Genomic DNA, 16486 nt, shown 5'->3' on the forward strand with positions numbered 1-16486 from the left:
ACTGCATGGCATTCGTGACACGCATCCAATTGACTGTCTGGCATCGTCATCGTGACAAGCATCTAGTCAACTTCAAGCCCTATAATATAAAGAGTAGTGTAGTGATTTAAGCTTGAGATGATGCAATGCAAGCAGTATTCTCAAGAAAAGAAGATAGTCAAATAGAGGGCGCTCTAAAACTGCAGCACCGCTGCACTGCAGCTCCTCCCTCTGGTGTGTTGTCACACTGTCCAACATGGCGGCCTCCATGGTGCACGGCTGCCGCGCTTCTGTATGGCGGCATGGACCGTCATCATTTGTCCTCCTGAAGAACACAACATGTCGTCCTCGTTGTTTACATTTCACATCCAAACTGCACTGCTCCGCCGCCGTCCGCAGCGGCCTGCTGTCCTCTCTGCACAGACGAGGCATCATCAAAGACTCTTTCCCTGAAAACGCAGGACAAGACCATCTGCCCCGCTTGTTGGAGTCTGGCTCTCAGACGGTCAGTGGTGAACACAGTACATCATAATATGTACTGCAGTATTGCACTGGTTTTTGAAGAAGCATTTCATGTCAACTAGGACGGTGAACCCATTGATATGTATTTTGTTGCGGACCCCCATCTGAAAATATTTTGTGCCAGGGACCCCCAGGAGAAAAAAAATAGATTCGATTATTTTATTATTAATATTATTTTAATAAAATGAGCCTCACTATATATAATGAGACTGAATTGTACTGTACATAAAGCGGCACTTTTATTTTTTTAATTATTACATTTTAATTTTGTCTAATCTGTATACTAGTGTTAGTGTGTATGTTAATACAATGTAATAACTTATTCAATTTGGAATGCACTCTGTCGAGATGCCAACTTTCGCCTTGCGCACAAGTAATGTCACGTAACCTACTTGTGCGCAAGCAGAACACGCCATGAGGTGCGCTCACCACTGGCATCACCGCTTCCAAACAAACCTGATATGATTATATTGTGGTAAATAAAACACTGTTAATCTAAGATGTAATACAAATTAAAAAGATGCTAAAATACTGTCTGGGTAACTTGTAAGACTGCTGCTCTGAGTCCCTATAGAGCTCTCTGTCTGGGTACGACGCGACCCCGTTTTTACTAACCCGTTTCGCACCAGTGAGGGCCCGGGGTGGGAGGGGCGGGGGTCAAGGTGACGGCCCTTACAGTTATATGAGTCGTGAAAACTCCTGCATTTGATCATCCATTTATTCCATTAGATTAGACCATAGATCATTTTTATGATTTCATAAAAACATTCTCTGATGTTATGAGTTATAATGTTTTAGTTATCAAATATGCTATACTGGCTGTATTCTTCTTGGAAAAATAAAAAAGGAATCAAGGATACTCCTGATGGAAAGGCTATATTATTTTACTCATATTGACCAATTTAGTAGGCTATAATTTAGTATAGCCTATGTAAGGTTCAACCTCGCCACATAGCTAACCTCGCATCACCAGGCTTTCCACCGCCTCGGAGGAAAGCCTGGTCTCTGTTTCAAAAGTCCGTATGATCCGGGCTGGGGCCGGATGATGTGCTTACGTCATGTTGTAGTATTGTTTTGTAGTCGCCACGCCAGACGGAAACTTCCTTTTCCCTCTCAATAAAAGCTCTCGCTTACGAGAGCTTTTATTGAGAGGGAAAAGGAAGTTTCCGCTTCCGCTTCTTCCTGTTTGTTGTAGGCAAACCATTGCCTACAACATGACGTAAGCATATCATCCGGCTCCAGCCCGGATCATATACCGAAATGAAATGGTGCCCAGGCTACCACATAGCTAAATTTACGAGAAATGCAAAGTTTCAACACCAAGTAGTAGTAGTTGTGAATTAGCAAACTGGACATTTGGACTGAATGTTTCCTTTATTCTCGCGTTGGGCTTCTGTTCTCGCCAAAGTTTTTATTTGTAGTGTTTCATAAGCGCAGCTGCCTTGACTTCTGTGTGTGCTTGACTGCTGCGGGCCTAACCTCGCCTCACCAGGCTTTCCACCACCTCAGAGGAAAGCCTGGTCTCTGTTTCAAAAGTCTGTATGATCCGGGCTTAAGCGGATGATATGGTTACGTCATGTTGTAGTATTGTTTTGTAGTCGCCAGACAGGAACAACAGGCGGCGACAACTTCCTTTTCCCTCTCAATAAAAGCTCTCGTAGCCTGTAGCTTTTATTGAGAGGGAAAAGGAAGTTGCTGACGCCTGTTGTTCCTGTCTGGCGACTACAAAACAATACTACAATATGACGTAACCATATCATCAGCTCCCTTCCGGATCATATACCAAAATGAAATGGTGCCCAGGCTACTGCGGGCCGGTGTGGGCTAGCCCCTCCCACCCTTCACTGGTGCGAAACGGGGTAGTAAAAACGACTATTGCTCTGAGTCCTAGAGCTCTCTGCTGTCTGTCTGGGTACGACTGCTGCTCTGAGTCCTAGAGGCTCAAAGCTCTCTGGATATCATTGGTCATCTGACCAGTTTCATTGTCTTTCATTGGATCAAATCGACAGGAACTGGAGCACACACAGCCCAGGAAAAGTGTGGATATATAAAAGCTACTTTGAAGTACAGTGTCTGGTAGTGTCTACTGCCTGGTACAACTGCTGGTCTAAATCCTCTCTACTTTGAGTGCTACCTAATACAACTGCTGTTCTAAATCCTTTACCTGAGCATACATACTTTGTCCACCACCACCCATCCATACAGGTGTACTGCGGCTTCGATCCCACGGCGGACAGCCTGCATGTGGGCAACCTGCTGGCCCTCATCGGCCTGTTGCACTTCCGCAGCGCGGGGCACCACGTCCTGGCTGTGCTGGGCGGGGCCACGGCCCAGATCGGGGACCCCAGCGGGAAGAGCAGCGAGAGGGAGCGGCTGTCCCCGGAGCTGGTGCGGGAGAACACCGACGGCATCAGGGAGAGCATCCAGAGGGTCTTCACCAACCACGAGCTGCTGTTCCACCGCCATGACGGCAGCAGAACACTGGGCACCGTCACGGTGGTCAACAACCTCAGCTGGTACAAGCATACAACTAACTATAGAGCAGTGTGTAAGATGGAGGATGACTGATTTAAGCAGTCACACCTGGCCTGAGTCATACTAGAACTGGACTCAGAGCTGGGTGTGGCTGCGCACCTGTTGTGCATGGACTTGATCAAGGCACAACAGGATAAATCAGTCATCTCCCATCTCAGTGGTTTTCAACTAACGGCTAATTACGCCATTTCTGAAAATAATGATATTGTGATATTGCCCTGCTCAAATAAATTGCTCTCGCAATTGTGACATGCCTCTCTACACAGGTACAAGGAGTGGAACGTGGTGTCCTTCCTGTCGGAGGCCGGCAGACACTTCAGGATGGGGACCATGCTCAGCAGACACAGTGTTCAGTCCAGGCTGAAGGGCTCTGACGGGATGAGTCTGGCAGAGTTCACCTACCAGTGCTTCCAGGCGTATGACTTCCACCACCTCAACCAGGTGTACGGCTGTAAAATCCAGTTGGGTGGCACCGACCAACTAGGCAACCTGATGTCTGGCCATGAATTCATTCACAGGTAAATGTCCTAGGCAGGGGTTGCAATTTGGTGCTTTTTCGTAATATAATGCCGTACTTGATCGAGCTTGTAGATCTGTTTTTATTTGTATATCCTTTTATGTATCCTGAAAAGTAACAGTTTTGTTTCCACCTGACATCGACGAATAGTTAATTGAACTAATAGATTTGATTGTTTTTTTAAAATAAATAAATAATTGATCACTGATATAGAAAATATCCGAGCTCACAATGTGCGGTGTCGCGATTTCGCGAAGCTTAGTGAGCTGCCTTGTACATATTTGAGCTATTTTCACTATTTTTTTGCACAGAGTTGTGTAAATATGTATAAAATAAGGCTTAAGTGGTTAATTGATAATTTATATAATGTTATATAAATTTAAAAGCTTGTAGATCTGCTATCTTCAACAAAGTCTTGAAAAAGAAATGAAACATTTGAAATGTTTTTTTAAACCCAACTCAAATCTTGTATGGGGCCCCTGGCACAATATTTTCAGGGTCCATGGCCAAAACATATGAGAACTATACGTCTGAGCAAAGGGAACACAGCATCAGTGAATTGCGCCTATCGGTGGGAAATAAAGTCTAGCTCCTTGTGGTCTTCAAAACTCCATCAGAAAGTGACAATAATCCCCCCTCTCTTATAGAGTGAATGGTGAGGAGGTGTATGGGCTGACGCTGCCTCTGGTGACCAGCACCAGCGGGGACAAGCTGGGAAAGACTGCAGGCAACGCTGTGTGGCTCAACAGAGACCGGACCACTCCGTTTGAACTCTACCAGTTCTTCCTCAGGCTGCCTGATGGCAACATCGAGGGGTAGGTGATGATACACTTGATACAACAAATTAAATATCCTTCTTTTTTTCTTTTCTTTAAAAAAAAAGGTAATTTTTTTATATAAAATATATATAAAATATAGAAAATAATGTCAGAAATTTAAAAAATATAATAATATAAAAGAAATAGCACATTGGCTATTTTCACTATTTTTTAAATAAGGCTTATGTAATGAATGAGCCCTGAGCTAGACGCTAGCTCATGGCTAGCCCTACATCAATATGACGCTGAACGGTATATAGTCTCTACTCTCACTCACATTCACACCTCTAATTCGGTAGACTATGCAAATGGAAGGAGAAGTTGCATCATTTTTGCAGGGACCTTTATCAATGTGTTCAATTCATAAACTACACAGTGTATATATGTGTTAAAAAAAGACATACTTTGAGTAATAGTTAGGACTTTAGGACGTAAAGTTATGGTAACGTGTGTGTGTGTGTGTGCGTAATAACGGATGTCTACAACTTTACCAACTTGTTTTATAAAGTAGCGGCTAGCCTACTAAAGCCATACATTAAATAAACCTGGTAGGTTAATAGGAGTAGCATACTGTCTACACAAACACACATACCACTTTTATCTGACTCCAGATCCCGGTCCAGGAGAACCACTGACTTATGGCGTTTGTGATGTGTTATGGTCATACACGTAGGTACCTGAAGTTGTTTACCTTCCTGCCTCTGGCGGAGGTGGAGAGAGTGATGGAGCAGCAGAGGGAAGATCCCGCCAAGCGTCTGGCCCATAAACGCCTGGCTGCTGAGGTCACCAAGCTGGTGCACGGCAAGGAAGGGCTGGAGAGCGCCAAGAGGTCAGCACGGAGTAGAGCTATCCTAATGCTGCGTTCATACGGGCAGCTACAAAAGATACAAAGCGACAACTCGTCCAATCTGTCGCTGAGCCTAGGCCTGTCACAATTTTAACATAAGCGCCCGCCCAATCGCAATTATTTGAGATGGTCACAATAATTATTTTCAGAATCGTCGTAATCATTTCCATGTTGAAAAATATTCATAATCAAACATTTAAAATAAATTGTGGAAATGAGTTTTGAACTTCTAGATCTGTTATTTTCACTATTCATGTTTATTTCTTAAGTATAGTTATTTAATTTTAATTTGTATTCATAATGCTCCAATGTTCAACGACAGAAACGCAATTAACCCATTTTGACCTGAGATCAGATTCTAAAAATGTCTTCTACATCCTGACAGTTTTCTGAAAAAGCTATGTTTCTATGTCAGTCGTTCTTTGATTTTTCAAAAATAGCAGAGCTACAAGCTCCACCGAGTGGCGCGCTATGAGCTTGCAGATCTGCTATTTTTCAATAGCTAAAGCACAACATAATGCTAACACCAAAAGGGGTACCCGCCCAGAATGGGTTTAAATCATTAATCGCAATTATTTTAGCGACAGAAACTTGTCTAGACTGGCCCAATGTAACCGAGGACCCTCTTGTCTCCATACAGATGCACCAACGCTCTGTACAACGGCAGCGTGGAGGCTCTGGAGCAGATGAGTGACGACGAGCTCCGGGAGCTCTTCAGAGAGGCTCCCTTCCACGAGACGCTGCTGGAGCCGGGCACCACCGTGCTGGACGCCTGCCGCGCCATCAACGCCATCCCTGACGGACCCAGAGGGTAGGGACACACGTCCCCCTTAATAAACCCCTCTTGCCCCTATGCCCTTGACCCATTAACCCATTTAGGCATGACCTCGAAATAAAAAAATAATCTTCTAAATCCTCCAGTTTTGTGAAATAAATATTTTCACGATTTTTCACTAAATTATAACAATGTTTACAATTTACAATTTAGGCATTTAGCAGACGCTCTTAATCCAGAGCGACTTACATTAAGCAAGAACAAAAAAGCATGGGAATACATCACATAAGAACATTTATCATGAAACATGCGTAAGCTAAGAAAGTAACAGTGGAATATCTAAACTATACATATAAACTATACATCTATACTACTATGCTATACTTATGTACTATGATGTGCTATGACTACATACAATGCAATTATAGTGCTGTCTACATAACATGCTATAAGTCTGTATCGAATGCTATCTACGTCTACAGAAATGCTATCTAAGGGGGTGGGGTAAGTGCTACGGGCCATGATGGATTCTGAAAAGGTGGGTTTTCAGACTACGGCGAAAGATTGGGAGTGATGCTGCAGTTCTGACTGCAATGGGAAGTGCATTCCACAGTTTTGGAGCCAGAAGGGAGAAGAGTTTGGGACGTGTGGAGCGTTGTCCCTTTTGGTGTTTAAAACACCAAAAGGGGTTCCCGCCCAAAATGGGTTAAGACCCGAGGCCGATTCTACAAATGCAAATTTGTATTTGGCCGTGGATCCCTCTATATTAATTTTGTATTTGTGCCAAGGACCCCCAGAAGAGAAGATTTGTGTTGGAAGAATATACCACTTTCAAGATTTTTCAAAATGTTCAAAAATAGCAGATACCAATAATTACTATCAAATATATAATTTTTGTTTTAATCAGGAAATATAATTTAAACTACTTTTACAGTATATGTAATTTGTTGACCAATGAGTGCTGAATATAGCGCATACAGGCACACTTCAAAAAACAAAAATGCGATTGGATCAAATGATAAACAAAAATACCATTTGTGGGTCATGGACCAATTTTTATGGGTCACGACTTGAGTAAAAACATTTTTTTTTTCTTTTCTTACATGAAAAAGAAAAAAAAAACACTGATGGAACAAACAAACAAAGCTAAGAAATTCCATAGATAAAAATGTAAAATAATTAAGTAGTAGTGATCTACAAGTGTCGCAACAAAGCTGCGTTGCGACGTCACGCATTTGAAAGCTTGTAGGTCTGCTATTTTGGAAATCTTTTTAAATCGTTTTTAAACGACCATGTCTAAAATGGGGAGATAATGTGGTTTCTCTGTGTTGACAGGTATCGCATGGTGTCCGATGGAGCCGTGTGGATCAACCACAGTCGTACAGACAAGCCCGAACAGGTGCTGGTCCCAAAGATCCACATCCTATCAAACGGACTCTCTCTTCTCAGGGTGGGCAAGAAGAACTTTTACATAATCAAGTGGCTTCAGCTCTGAAATGACCCGATCAACGCTGCAAGCTACAGTTTTTCTTTTCTTTTCTCCGTAATGGACCTATGATGACAACAAGGTCCGGAAGCTCCTTCCTCAAAACCTCAAACTGTTTCATACGTTTCAGACTCGGTTGAGTGCTCCAGTAATTTCTTTGAACGTCTATTTTGAAGTGCCCACGTAAACGTTTCTTTTTTTAAATAATATTGTCCTACTGCTGAGCACAGCGCCCTTCTACCCACAACAAGCATTGGACTTCTCTTTGTGGGCACCTTGAAGAATGCTTTGGAAATACTGTCGTCAGTAGACATGACTGGATGGAAGTGGGACTTGTATTGTAGAGGTTGTATATATGTATGGATATACAGATGTGACAGTCCTCTAAAAAGGTATAGTATTAAAGAATATCGTTGCAGATCTCTACCTTTTTTTTTATTTTTCGTAAATCCATGCCCTACTACAGAGTCACGCAAATGCATCAAAAGTAGCAAATCCACAAGTTTGTAGATCTGCTACTTTTGCTACTTTGGAATTTGAATCGTGAAAAGTAACAGTTATGGACATAATGAGGTTTCCACCTGACAGACAATGGGAGGGTTTTATAGGCCATAATGCAACAGCAGACCAAAACCTCTAGGCCAGTGGTTCTCAAAGTGGGTTCCGGGGACCCCAGCAGTCCTTCAGGGGTTTCCATGCCAAATAAATCCTTACAGGTCAGTAACTATAACAGTGTACAATTTTAACATTTGGATCAATTTTAACCCTAACCCATTTTAACCCATGGCTGTGATATTACATACATTGATGTATACCATATACACAGCCATAGATCACTCCAATGCCCTCCTGGGTCATAGTTATAAAGGATAGAGGGCAGATTGCCCCCTGCTACGAGGATAAAACCAGAAAAAGAATAAAGTATAAAGTAAAACGAAAACGTGACAACCGTATAGAAAAAGGGACAAAAGAACTGGGAGGCGGAGGTGTGAGGGGTGCGCTGCCCGGAGCAGTGTGCTAACCAGGTCTGCTTTTGAATCACCCGGAAGAACGGTCTACTTCCGCATTTGTATGTGGAAGTGCTCAATGTTAAACTCCAGCTGCGCAGGGTTTCCTCGTGCTAAATGCAGGGGCCTGCCTGCAGTTCCAGCTTTTACCACTAAGTCTCGCGGCTTCAACGTTGGCCAGCCTTTCCTGTGTTGGTGAGGCATTGTGGCAAGTTGTAGCGCAGTGTGTACTCACCCAATAATTCATTGCTGCTACTTGAGGTCATTTATTGTCATTATTTTCATATCCATTTGAAACTTCTGGCAGAAAACGTATAGTATACATAGAGTATAGTGAAATATTGATTGATTGAAATATTTTTCCACATTCTCTGCACACAACGGGGACCAAAAAGATTCATTGCAGGACCCTTTAACATAACAAACGTCCTCCAGTGAGCACATGGGTATGGTGCACATAGAGTATTAAAAGGATAGAGACTGAACTGGCGCGAAGCTCCGCCACCTCCGCTATTCATGTCAGTGGAAGTTGCTCAGTGGCGTTTTGAAGCCGCCGGAGGGACCGTCTATTTCCGCCTTTTTGGGCGCATTTCCGCATTGGACCACCAAATTTTGGTGGTCCAATGCGGAAATGCAACCGAGCGCTCAATGTTAAAGCCCAGCTGCACGGGGTTTCCTAGTCATGAATCCACGGGTCCGCCTGCAGTCCTTCCTCTTACCACTAGGGCGCAGCGCTTCAACATTGGAGTGCCTAGCTGGCCCCTTGATGGTGCACAGTGCACACAATCAACAACAGGTGTCATTAATTACCCAGCACCTGTCAGTCTCACTGGAGGACGTTTTCATGCGTTCAGTTCAGTCCTGCAATGTGTGAAGCTTGTATTGTGTAAAAAGTCTAGATAAATACACTTTGTGACAGAACTTTCAACTAGAGGACAATAGCTGACCCAAAGTCGCAGACATAGGAGGGCATAAGAGTGATCTATGGCTGTGTAATATTGAATATATTTAAGAGTTAAGAGTTAAATTAAGTGTAGGTTGAGGTCCCAGAGATAAGTAATAAATAATCAAATATCAAATGGGGGTATGGCCTAGTGCATTCCAAACTGGGGATCCTTGACATGAGAAAGTTGGAGAAACGCTGTCTATATGCTCTTATTAAATTGAACACTAGGGGGCAGTCTTATCCCAGTCATTAAGGTGGAGCAGAAGGTGTCACTGCCTACTGCCTACAGTGACGTAGCATGTATGTGCCTATGACCCTCCCTATGGATAAGTAATCGCTTGGATTAAAAAGGAACTATGTGATTGTTTTGGTTAGCAGGTAATGGATTAGTTGTAATGAAAAGGGATTTCCTAGATGTTGAAGGGGCAGAAAAAGCCAACATTTGTTTCAAAACCGGTGGTGTTTTCCCTCAGAGGTGGAAAGTTTGAAACTTATTGCATCAGAGAAGGCAATAACATAAAGTAATGTCCTGTGGGTTGTATTTTCATAAAGGATTTTAATTGCTCTGCAGAAATGGGGGGGAATTGAATTTCTGACGTTTATCTGAGAAAGTTGCAGGGTTTTAGGTGTAGTGTTTAGGTATTTATTTATTTGCACAGGCCTGCCAGAGGCCATATATATATATATATATATATAATTGTTTATTTATTTATTTTATTTCTGCTGCCAGGGTGGGTGTCAAAAGTGGGGTGTATTGACTATGAAGTGACCTTGACTTACCACTCTCTCTCTCTTCTTGTCTGCTTGCTCTACACAATGGGTGGAAATACCAAGTCCTTGATAGACATATATTTGACTAAATGTAAATTTATTGTAATTTTTCACCCGAGCTGAATATTTTTGACCAAGTGTACTGTATCTACTCAAGTAGAAGGCCCACACCTTAGAGGTTATCTTGTGTTATTCACAAGTTGTCAAAACTTTTAAGGTGGCATTTATTTTTTAACAAACCCTTTCTGTACCCTTGAAATACGTATATGAATCAGTTGAAATATTGTGCATACATTTATGTAAAGCTTTGTTTTGAGAGCAAAGTATGTTTTTTATTTTGTGTTTATGTTCCACTTGTCTATAGCTTGGTGGTTGGAACAATTATTTATTCAGATGAAAAAGGAAGGGGGAAAGGCCAGTTGGATAATAATTTGATATGTGATGAGGATACATCATACATTTGCTATTATACATGTTAAAATCACAATGGGTGACCATCAACAATGTAGCCTGTGTCGGTGAGTAGACAACTCATTTACATTTGTCCACTCACTGAGTTACAAACTGATACAAAGTAACCACTGATAATTGATTGTACTGTTTATGTGAGAACGGCCACAAAAACGTTGCTTATTTTACCACAACTTGTGTTTCTATATAAATGTGTTTCAATCCGGATACATTAATGATGGTTGGCTACAATGAAACCAGATCACCTTAAGAGACGGGGCGGGCACTAAGCCCTTTAACCAATGAGTGGCCTTCTTGGTGTTAAATAGCTTTCCGTGTCAATCATTTTTCCTCCAGTGAGCCTCCCTCTGAAATCCCAAGTACATCTCTCAATCGCCATATTGGGTACTGAAAAAAGGTTTGTCTGCAATTTCTCCCCCCTTCTTCATTTACTACTACGGGACGAAAGTTGACAGAGAAGGCTTCGGGTTCGTGCAGCACTTTTGTTTTTGGATGATCCGTGGAGAACTACTTTCATTGCAAGCCGCTGTTTTTCGTATCTGGAGCCGCAGTGCAAATGCATGCATGCATTTGTGTTGATCCGTCGTTTTACGCTTGTTGTGGAGCCCGAAGACGCAGCGAAACGAGAGGATAGGATACGCAGCGTTGAGTTTTGTTTTTGTGCGTTTTCTCGGACGATCTTTGATTTCTTGGAGGGGGACTGGAATTTTTTGTAAAACAAAAAAAATGTCCAACGTTCGCCTTTCGAACGGGAGTCCCACGCTGGAGCGGACGGACGCAGCCCGGGTGTCGGATCACCCCAAGCCGACCGCTTGCAGGAACCTGTTCGGCTCCGTGGATCACGAAGAGTTAAGGAGGGATTTAAAGGGACACTTGCAGGGCATGGAGGAGGCCGCCTCCGCCAAGTGGAACTTCGACTTCGCGAACCACGCGCCGCTCGCCACCGGACGCTTCGACTGGGAGATCGTGGACTGTAGGGACATTCCCGATTTCTACAGCCGAACGCACAAGAACCACCACCGGGGCTCCGGCTGCGGCGCAGCCGCCGGAGGAGCTGCAGCCGCCGGCGGGGGCAAGAAGCAGCAAGTCGTTGTGTGCACCGCCGCTACTGCGGCTGGGAATAACAATGTGGATGTAAACGGGAATCATAATAACTGTGTGGTGCTGGTGGGACAGGGGACTGGAGGCTCCACCACGGAGAGGGCTGACGGTCTCATGGAGTGCAGTGAGCAGTGCACAGGAGGGCAGAGGAAAAGACCTGCCTGCCACGGTACTGACAACACTTAGAATTATTTATTTTTTAAACGCAATCCATTTTTATATGCAAGTGTTGAGTGAGATGATTCACTTAAAGCCACGCACATATTGTAAAATACCAGTATCCCATATTTGCAAAATTAGTATCACAAATTGTAACCCTATATTGCATTGCAACACGATAACAATATGGCATTCAGGCATTAGTATTGTAACATATCACGCCTGTGTTTTGTAACATAAATCGCATTGCAACATAGTATCGCACATTTTAACATAACCTCACATTTTGTAACTAAGTAGCCAATCACACACACCACGCATAGACTGATTGTAACGTAGTAGCCGATGAGATGACACATTGTAACAGTATGCCACATAAGAGTATCGAGTGGTGGAATGTGTTGTTGGTCTTCCATCAACGGACTGTGACCCAACATGTTATTTCATGGAAGTTGATCTGCAACTCGCAGGACTGAGTTAAAAAAAACAACAACCGTCCAGATCGGTTGGTTTTGACTAATCGTGACCCCCTTTTTTTTTGTTTTATTGCAGAATCTACTGCCCAAACTAAAAGATCACACACTAGTTCGGATGAAGTTCGTTGCCCAAACATGACACTTTCTTCGGAACTAACGCCCAGAAAGTCCAGTCCAAAACGGCAAACGTGAGGATCAGAAAGGTAAGATTTTTTTCCCCTTCTATTATATATTTTTTGTTTAATAAATAATGCATACAAATACTGCAGTTATGTATTTATTTATTTTATTTATTGTTACATCACCCAAAACATGTTTACGACTAATGTCCATACACAATTCCACATCAGTCACATTACATAATTTTCAAGCGCAAATAGTAGCTAGTAGCCTGAGGATATCAACAGCCTAGGTCCCGTTTTTAGTCTAACTCCGAACGTCATGTCATTTGTACGGAATATAGCTTCATTTACCACCTGACGGGCTGACGGCACAGTCATTCACACACCAGGCTACTGCACAGATCTTTGCGAGCAACGCAGAATGTACGCACGCCACGGCTTGAATTAGCTAGGCTTGAATGTGCTTATAGTACTGGCTAAACCTACTAGTCTACTCTGTTTTTGTTGCACAAAATGTCAGACTCGCCTTCTTCTGACTGCAAACCGTCGCGTTGATTTGCATGCGCTATTGAAAAGCTTCTGACTCCTAAGCCTACTCTTACAAAGGCGTTTTTTTTTTTTTTTTTTAACCAACCAGTTAATATACCCCCTTAAGAAAGAGTGCGTGTGCTCATAATGCGATTTTTTTTTTCTTTTACTACAACCGCTGCTCACTGCTCAAGCAGCTCTGCCACGGCGAGGCTGCAGTTTCCGACGAAACTGTAAACAAGTCTTGAACAACACTATAGTAACACGTCAGCAACCACTGAGGGGCTGGTCTCTCTGCTGCGTGTGTGCACGCACGCACACACAACCTCTGCCCTGCGTGCATACACACAGCCAGCCACTAGCTCTCTCTCTCGCTGCATGCACGCTCGCTCGCTCACACACGACCTCTAGCATGCACACACAGCCAGGAGGGGCTGGTCTTCTTGCAGTGCACGCACATACACATATGTCTGTTTCTACTCTACTGAATAGGGCTCCACAGTTGCTTGCAACCTAAAAAAAAATCCTGTTAAATAAAGAAGTTTAGTTCAGGAATAAAAGTATGCTTGTTGCACATACACAGAAAAAATCTTGCTGAAGTTTGACAAACATCATCCTATTCTGGGGGTTTGCTCTATCTGCAACAAACTGTATTCTATGATAATAGGCATTAGTGTGATTAGACAGTCAAGACTACACTACAGGCTACACAGTAAAATACAGTTAAATTAACTCCGCAAGGGTTCAAATGTAGTACTAACATTACATTCGTACCCTTGCTGAGTTACAAATGGATAATATTGACAACTGAGGATTTTTATTGTGAGAAGAGAAAACTATACAAAAGTTGCTTCAATCAATTCTTGTCCACTGTTTCATTGCATGGTCAAAAGAAGTCTAAAAGTCAAACGTTTGTCCCGACCGACTGCCTATAACGCCTTTCTTTTTTTATTTGTTCTCTTGCAGAGCCGAATTATGTTTTCCCCACAAAGTCTCGGGGAAACGTCAGTGTTGGCCGACTTGGAAGAGGAACTATACAGCAAACAGAAACATATCACACTCTCCTCGGTAACGGGACATTTTCCTCTGTAACAGGGGGAGAACTTTCCTGGATTCCAGGGGGGAGACGCTGTTCAAGCACTGAATAGTAACACTAAAGTTGTGGCACTCAAAAAGTTACTGCCTCTAAAAGCAGTCCATGTAGCAGTGTGCAATTAGGTTTGATTTCCTTTTTTGCTCATTCTTTTTTTTTTTTTTTTTTTTTTTACTACCTGTGTACATATATATAAATATATTATATATATATATTATTTCTCTCCATATGTAGCACATTAAAAAAAACCTTTTGATTTGAAAACAAATCCTTTCTATGTAAGAGAAAAAAAAGTGTGAATTTTGATTTGACTTGAAGAATTGCAGTGTAGTTTGAGAAATGTTTTCCAAAATGCTGTTCATGTTTTTGTTTTAATTATTTTATTATGTTTTTGTATTATTTTGAAAGGCAGTGTGATTTTGGCTTAGTCCTGTTTTTTGTTACATTTAAAAAAAAGAATATGGCTCTTACAGTTTTCATAACATTATACAATAATGTATATCTACACGAGGTCTTCTTCCTTGTAGTTCTGCGGTGAAGAACGGTACAGATGTAGCGAATTTCTGTTTGTATCATTATTATTTTTCTCTGGGGTTGATTGTGTCATCACGAAGTGAGGGTTTATTATTATGTGAGGTTTGTCGTGTCCCCCCCCCCCCCCCCCCCCCCCCCCCCCCCCCCCCTATATGGAAGAATCAAACCAGTAAACGTTAATACATTTCTGTTTTTTGAAGGGGAGGGGTTCTAATTCAAATCTACCAATATTTATTATGTGACAGCCAATTAATCCTTATTCTCCCCTCCCCCTCCCCTCAGCCACATGTGACTGTGTGTGATAATTTCCTCTTTGGGTTGTTGTTGTGAGGTACTCGTATTAGTGAAGGACAAAGACCGTACAGATTGCACAGGTAGAGAGACACGTGATGAGCCCCCCCCCCCACCCCCAAATATCCCTAACTCCTGATTGTTTAGCAAATGCTTAATGCCTCTAGCAGAGAGAGGGGTTGGGGGAGGGCTAGCTGCCTCAAACTTTATTTGTGAATGTCCCTTACAATACCAAATACATGGTTGCTTCAGTTCTGGTTGCTTCACGGATGTGTTTCTGTATGTTCATTTAACTCGAGAGGGGTGCTAATATAACCAAAATGGACCCCGATTACTATGGGTCCCTTCATGGGTTCCATTTGCACCCCTCAAACAAATGCATACATTACCACAGAGTTTTACTTTACTGTGCAGCAACAACCTTGCTCCTTATCGACTTCACATTGTATTCCTTTGTGATAAACTAGAGAGAAAGCAATTTCATTTAAGTTGTTTTTTTTGTTTTTGTTCATCTTCTTTTCTGCTGTTAGCCTGCTGAGGATGTGAAAGTTGCATCCATAAGCCTCCCGACTATTTGCATATCGTTGCTGTGGGGCATTCGGGCAGAAATCTCATATCTCCATATTCTAACTTTTTGTTTTTCATAAATTAATCAATAATGCCCTACTTGATCGTACTATACAGTGTCACACAAAAGTAGCATATCTGCAAGTTCGAAACGTGGCGCGAAGCGACGCGATTTGAGATTGTCGATCTGCTACTTTTGCTGTTATTGAAATTGAATCCTGAAAAGTTATAGTTTTGTTTTTGGACATATGAGGTTTCTAACTGACTTCTATGGGTTATGTTAAAAAAAGACCAATGTACACCCAGAGAGGAGAGAAAGGAAATGCTTGTCTCGAAAAGCAGTCACCGTTGCCTGTGTATTTGTGTAAAAAATCTTTGAAAAATGTACCTATGTACATAACTTTGTAAAAACACTGAGAAATTATACTAACTTATTTATGTCAACCTTTTTTTTGTATGTAGAATAAAAATGGGTTTTTGATTACGGTTATCCAAAGTGGCATTTACATTATTATAATTGTCTTATTTTGTAAAGGCATATTTTTGGTAGGCTTTTTTTTTTTATAAGGTTGCAAACTGAGCCTGGTAAAATATTTGATGTGCATTTTTGTAATGTGTGGTTAAAAATATGTTGCAATCAATTAAAACAGAAAATGAAATCTGAATGTGTGTGTTTTCACTTGGTCCCAACAATGTCTTAGTTAAAACACTACATACACAATAGTGTTAGCAAGATTATGATCCATAGCCTACATTATACACATTTGCCTACATTTATATATATATATTTTTTAAGATCTCAATGACTTTACAAGACTGCAAAATAAACCCATTTTTGTATCCTTATGTTTACTATTCAAAAGGGTTATTTTCTAGATGCAGAACCTGTTTTGTGCAGTGTGCTGGGCAGCCACACAGGCGTTGTGGTTCAAATAGTGACA

General features: G+C 42.0%; 2 protein-coding genes across 2 annotated transcripts; both read left to right on the forward strand.

Annotated features, from left to right (window-relative positions):
- The first annotated feature begins 242 nt into the window (after positions 1-242).
- Positions 243-7905, forward strand: yars2 (tyrosyl-tRNA synthetase 2, mitochondrial). The gene is made up of 7 exons (XM_083763031.1): positions 243-484; positions 2707-3017; positions 3303-3554; positions 4201-4368; positions 5045-5200; positions 5859-6029; positions 7329-7905. The coding sequence occupies exons 1-7, from the start codon at positions 248-250 to the stop codon at positions 7486-7488; spliced, it is 1455 nt and encodes a 484-aa protein (XP_083619157.1). The 5' UTR covers positions 243-247; the 3' UTR covers positions 7489-7905.
- A 3094-nt stretch (positions 7906-10999) lies between these two features.
- On the forward strand, positions 11000-16210 carry cdkn1bb (cyclin dependent kinase inhibitor 1Bb). The gene is made up of 3 exons (XM_083763301.1): positions 11000-11944; positions 12487-12613; positions 14027-16210. The coding sequence occupies exons 1-2, from the start codon at positions 11401-11403 to the stop codon at positions 12600-12602; spliced, it is 660 nt and encodes a 219-aa protein (XP_083619427.1). The 5' UTR covers positions 11000-11400; the 3' UTR covers positions 12603-12613; positions 14027-16210.
- Positions 16211-16486: the final 276 nt, after the last annotated feature.

The sequence above is a fragment of the Protomyctophum parallelum genome (assembly GCF_964188405.1).
Source record: "Protomyctophum parallelum genome assembly, chromosome: 4".
NCBI classification, from domain to species: domain Eukaryota; kingdom Metazoa; phylum Chordata; class Actinopteri; order Myctophiformes; family Myctophidae; genus Protomyctophum; species Protomyctophum parallelum.

Excerpts from the sequence above, each read along its gene's own strand:
- cdkn1bb (XM_083763301.1), top strand. The coding sequence starts at position 11,401 with ATGTCCAACGTTCGCCTTTCGAACGGGAGTCCCACGCTGGAGCGGACG. Across the intron at positions 11,945-12,486 it reads GAAAAGACCTGCCTGCCACG|AATCTACTGCCCAAACTAAA; the intron begins GTACTGACAACA and ends GTTTTATTGCAG.
- yars2 (XM_083763031.1), top strand. The coding sequence starts at position 248 with ATGGTGCACGGCTGCCGCGCTTCTGTATGGCGGCATGGACCGTCATCA. Across the intron at positions 3,018-3,302 it reads GTGGTCAACAACCTCAGCTG|GTACAAGGAGTGGAACGTGG; the intron begins GTACAAGCATAC and ends CTCTCTACACAG. Across the intron at positions 6,030-7,328 it reads ATCCCTGACGGACCCAGAGG|GTATCGCATGGTGTCCGATG; the intron begins GTAGGGACACAC and ends CTGTGTTGACAG.